We start from the raw sequence: 5,150 nt of genomic DNA, 5'->3' as shown, positions 1-5,150 counted from the left end.
AAATGCATAAAGCAATATTTATCTGCAAACCATCCAGATTTCTATTATCAATTCCCAGTTAAATAATATTACGATTTCATAATGTTATGTGTAATATATTATTTGTGTGCGATTAATTTGTAGCCTTGCTAAACGTTGCTGCTCACAATGTGACTTCTTCTAGAAAACATTTAATAAACTTGTTACCGCAGAGAGAAACACAATTATTTTTACATGAATACATCAAGTTTTCGACATTTTTAAACTAATATAAATTGTTATTATTAATAAAAAAATAGTTTCGACATAAAAATAATATTATAACAAAATATTCTTGTACTAAATATAAAGGTAATTGTTCATGCACATTTTCATGTAATTACTTGCGGCGCCCTCTTTACTTGTGATTGGTTGTTAGCCAGCGTGAGCTGCGCGAGGAGCGAAGGAGCCAAGATGGCGAATAAAGATTCTCAAAGGCAAGACGTGTTTTGTGTGCTCTCGTTATTTATCACAAAAAGTAAAACCCAGCATCATTCCACATTAACATAAAACATTGATCCTTCGAGCCAGATGTGCTTGGGAGTCGATATACATCAAGAACAAGACTCAAGAGTGGCAGACGGAATTAGGAAAGATACGAGCGGTCATTGGGACGGCACTCGACGGAACGTCGAATCGTGCTTGCAGGCAAGCGAGCAGAATCATCGGTGCAAGGCAGTTTGGGCCTTTGCAAAACTTGACTTCATTCTGTCTTGAGTAAGCATCTGCCGTGAGAGCATCAAAGCAATAGCGATAACAGTGGTTAGCGCTATTCAGTAACGTATAGACGAAGAGCGCGGCATTAACGGTTCGGCCGCCATTGTGCACATCGAGCCATCCACGCATCACGTTACTGCGACACAAGCGTATCGTCGATCGTAAATTGGCAACGGTCAACGGCACAATCAAACGCTGACGATCACAAGGAAAATCAACAAGGCATTTGGGACACCCGCATATAATCAGGCGGGCGTGAATTCGAGCGAGAAGAGTTCGAGGTAGCAACGATCGGGCCTGCGCAGTCGACGTCACTAGTTGGGCCGTGGACACAACGATCGAGCCTGCGCAGTCGACATCACTAGTTGGGCCGTGGACGCAACCAGCGTGGATCGAGACGGCGAGCGGCTAATCAGCATTAAGCAGCACTGTCCAGTGCAGACAAACGGGCCGGTGGGTCTTAATCAAGTAAGAAAGTAAACAATCCGTTTACACTCTTTAGCATCCTTGTACGTTTCTATCTGTGTTCGAGGCAATCATGGAGGTCTTAATTAAATCTCGAGATGTAGTAAAGGGTAAAATTACTTCCTTTAAAACTTATCTCGCGAAAACGCTTGCAACATTTTCGGATCCGTCTACGCCAGTAGACGATATAACAGCGTTAGACATTCGCGAGCGTGTTTATCGAGCGAGGGAAGCATACGAAAAATTTGAGCAGATTCAATCGAGCATTGAGGAGTTAACGGATAAAGACCAGGAAGCGGCGGAATATCGCGCGAATTTTGAAGAAGAATACTTTAGCGCTATTGCGCAAGCGGAGGCTTTACATTTGCGTAGTACGATAAACGTGCACACCGATGCGTCGCGTTCGAGTGCTGAAATTAATGGGGCTTCTTCTACGCACACGCCTGTAGTGAGGGCGACGAATAGTCAAGGCGCGAGTAATTCTGTCCCGGGTATCGCAACACAGTCAATCATATATAAACTTCCGGGCATCAGGTTGCCAACAATCGAATTGCCGAAGTTCAGTGGTGAAGCATCTGAATGGCTTACTTTCTGTGATACTTTCGAGTCGTTGATACATAGAAACGATACAATTGATCCGATACAGAAATTTCACTACTTGGAGGCAGCACTACAGGAAGGTGCAGCACAAATTATTAAGTCTCTTGAATTTACCGCGGTTAACTACACTGTGGCATGGAAAACTATTTGTAATCGATTCAATAACAAACGATTGCTTACACACAATCATATTAAAGCCATATTTAATATCAATTCGATAAAGGAAGAATCGGCAGCTCAGATTCGCGAGACGGTCGATATGCTTAGCAAACATTTGCGTGCTTTAAATGCGTTAGATCAAGCGACAGAACACTGGGATGCTTTATTAATTTACTTAGTATCAACAAAATTAGACAGTGTAACGACTCGGGCCTGGGAAAAGGAGCGTGCTGGAAATGAGATTCCCACGCTGGATGATTTCAAAACGTTCTTGAATTCGCGTGCAGATCTGTTAGAGACGCTCGAATTAAACAACAAGTCGTTCGGCAAAGTAGAATCTAAATCGAAACAATTGGACCGGTTAAAGGTTAAAGCACTTCTCGTGCAAAATCAAAGGTGTAGTATGTGTAAGGAAGCACATAAGTTATCAACTTCCAAAAGATTTCTCGATCTCACTCCTCAGGAGAGAGCAAGTCATTTGAGAGACGCTAAATTATGCCTCAACTGCATGAGACCGGGATATTTTATCAAAGGTTGTAAAGCAAGTTCATGTAAGCAGTGTTCAGGGAAACATAACACCCTGTTACATTTTAAAAGGGCATCTTCAGCGCAGGTATCGCCCGTTAAGGAAGCTAAAACTGCTTCAGTCTTGTGTTCACATAATCAGTGCAATACACATAGTGTTCTGTTAGCTACAGCATCAGTTGTGGCAACGGATAATCATGGAAAGGGGCATAAGGCTCGTGCAATTTTGGATCCTGGTTCCCAATCCAGTTTCATGACCGCTAGACTCTGTAGAGAGTTAGGGTAGAGAGTTTGCCTACATCAAGGATTCACATGACCATTGAAGCCATCAACGGGAAATCATCCCAAATAGAACATAAATGTAGCGTCAAATTGGCAGCACAGTACAATAACTTTCAGTTTGACATTCAGTGCTTGGTAATCCCGGAAATCACAGAGCAATTACCATCTCAACACATTGATATACAAGATTTGCAAATTCCTACTAACATTAGACTCGCTGATTCTTCATTTCACATTCCAGGCAATATCAATATTCTTATTGGAGCTGACTATTTTTGGAGCCTACTTTGCATAGGGCAGTTGAAAGTGGGCGAAGGTCGGCTTACCATGCAAAAAACTAAACTGGGTTGGATAGCAGTTGGTCCATGGAGAGGTACCTTCTCGAAGTCTATTAAATGCAATCTTAGCAGAGCAGTCGATATTGATAAGAGTCTCACGAAATTTTAGGAAATTGAGGAAATTGAAAGCGAAAGGGCATGGTCCGAGAAGGAGAAAGATTGTGAAAGGCACTTCTTGGAAAATACATATCGCAACACAGATGGTAGAGCATTCCGTTCAAGGAGGATGTTAGCAGACTTGGTGAATTCAAATCAATCGCTCTTAAACGTTTTTTCAGTCTCGAGAGGAAATTAATAAGTAACCCTACTCTCAAAGATCAATACGTTGCTTTTCTAGCAGAATACGAAAAATTAGGGCACATGCGCAAGATATCTGAGGAGGCAACACACATTACTTTGTATTACCTACCACATCACTGTGTCGTCAAGAATGATAGTTCGACCACAAAGGTACGTGTAGTTTTTGATGTGTCAGCCGCAACAGACAATGGTATATCTCTCAATGACTTACAAATGGTAGGTCCTACAATTCAAGATGACTTATTCGCATTGCTAGTCAGGTTTAGAGTTCATCCTTACGTTATATCAGCAGACGTACAAAAAATGTACAGGTAGGTGTTAGTCAATCCAAATCAGCGTTCTCTACAGAGAATCATATGGCGTTTTAACGATAAGGATCCTATACAAGTCTTCGAGCTAAACACGCTCACATATGGTACGGCATCAGCGCCATTCTTAGCAACAAGGTGCTTGAAGGAACTAGCCAATCAGGTCTAAAATCGCTTGCCAAAAATAGCCGGAATTATTCGAAAGGATTTTTATGTTGATGATATGTTGACAGGGGCACAAACGATCGAACAAGCCATTGAAATACGACAAAGCATCTCGCAGGTCTAGAGTCAGCAGGTTTCTCATTGCGGAAATGGGCTTCGAATGAGCATGCCATAATCCACCGTGTTCCGAAGGAGGATCAAAATCTAGATAGTATCAATTTTACTAATGACGGCATGACTAAAACATTAGGTACAACATGGCAAGCGCTTTCTGACAGTCTAACATTTACGATCAAAGAGTTAAGTCAAACTAAGGTTACAAAAAGGCAGATCTTAGCGGAGACTGCACAGATATTTGACCCATTAGGTCTCATTAGTCCATGTATCATTATAGCGAAAATCCTTCTGCAAGAATTATGGTTGCATAAGTTGTCATGGGACGAATCACTTCCCCTTGATTTACATAATAAATGGTTATCCTTTCGTCAACAAGTTCGAAACTTAGGTCAAATCAGAATACCTCGAAACGTCATAAGCGAAGATTATATAGAAGTGCAACTGCATGGTTTCGCAGACGCGTCACAAAAGGCATATGGCACATGCATCTATTTACGGTCTCAAGATTCTGAAGGAAATATTCATACAGCATTATTGTGCGCAAAGAGTAGGGTGGCTCCCCTTAAGCAACAAACAATTCCGCGTTTAGAGCTTTGTGCAGCTCTCACTCTCGCGCGTTTGGTCGCCAAGGTCATTGAATCTCTGGAAGTAGTTTTTGATAAAATTGTTTGTTGGAGCGACTTATCAATAGTTCTCAACTGGTTAAGGATGCAGCCGAATGCGTTACAAGTATTTGTAATGCATTCGGTGTATGCGGCAAACCGCATAGCACAAATACAACATCTAACAGGTTCGCGTGAGTGGCGACACGTTCCTACTATAGACAATCCATCGGACTGTCTTTCACGTGGTCTATCAGTAGATAAACTAATACGCTCAGAACTTTGGTGGTATGGTCCGTCGTTTTTAGTAAAAAATGAGACTGAATGACCTGCATTGGCCACAACAGAAGTTGAGTTACCTGACGTAAAGGGAGCGTGCTGCGCAGTTACAGAACAGACAGCAGGATCGTCCATATTCGGAAATATCTCAAGTGCAAAACGCATTATTCGTGTGATAGCCTATTGTAAACGTTTTTCGTATAATTGTAAGCACAAAATGGAGCGGAAAGTAAACGCGCTTTCAGCAATAGAAATAAGAGAAGCGTTAAAGGCAT

The 5,150-nt window shown here is 41.8% G+C and overlaps 3 protein-coding genes across 3 annotated transcripts; all 3 read left to right on the top strand.

Annotated features, from left to right (window-relative positions):
* The first annotated feature begins 1,273 nt into the window (after positions 1-1,273).
* Positions 1,274-2,770, top strand: LOC105462796. Its single transcript, XM_011709646.1, has one exon. It carries the CDS (start codon positions 1,274-1,276, stop codon positions 2,768-2,770), a length of 1,497 nt encoding a protein of 498 aa, XP_011707948.1.
* Positions 2,771-2,796: 26 nt separating this feature from the next.
* LOC105462795 lies at positions 2,797-4,041 on the top strand. The gene is made up of 5 exons (XM_011709645.1): positions 2,797-3,123; positions 3,214-3,332; positions 3,383-3,620; positions 3,720-3,875; positions 3,946-4,041. The coding sequence occupies exons 1-5, from the start codon at positions 2,797-2,799 to the stop codon at positions 4,039-4,041; spliced, it is 936 nt and encodes a 311-aa protein (XP_011707947.1).
* A 70-nt stretch (positions 4,042-4,111) lies between these two features.
* On the top strand, positions 4,112-4,924 carry LOC105462794. Its single transcript, XM_011709644.1, has one exon. The coding sequence runs from the start codon at positions 4,112-4,114 to the stop codon at positions 4,922-4,924; it is 813 nt and encodes a 270-aa protein (XP_011707946.1).
* Positions 4,925-5,150: the final 226 nt, after the last annotated feature.

The sequence above is a fragment of the Wasmannia auropunctata genome, unplaced genomic scaffold (genome assembly GCF_000956235.1).
Source record: "Wasmannia auropunctata unplaced genomic scaffold, wasmannia.A_1.0 LD336095.1, whole genome shotgun sequence".
NCBI classification, from domain to species: domain Eukaryota; kingdom Metazoa; phylum Arthropoda; class Insecta; order Hymenoptera; family Formicidae; genus Wasmannia; species Wasmannia auropunctata.
This window is presented reverse-complemented; position numbering and strand designations above follow the sequence as displayed.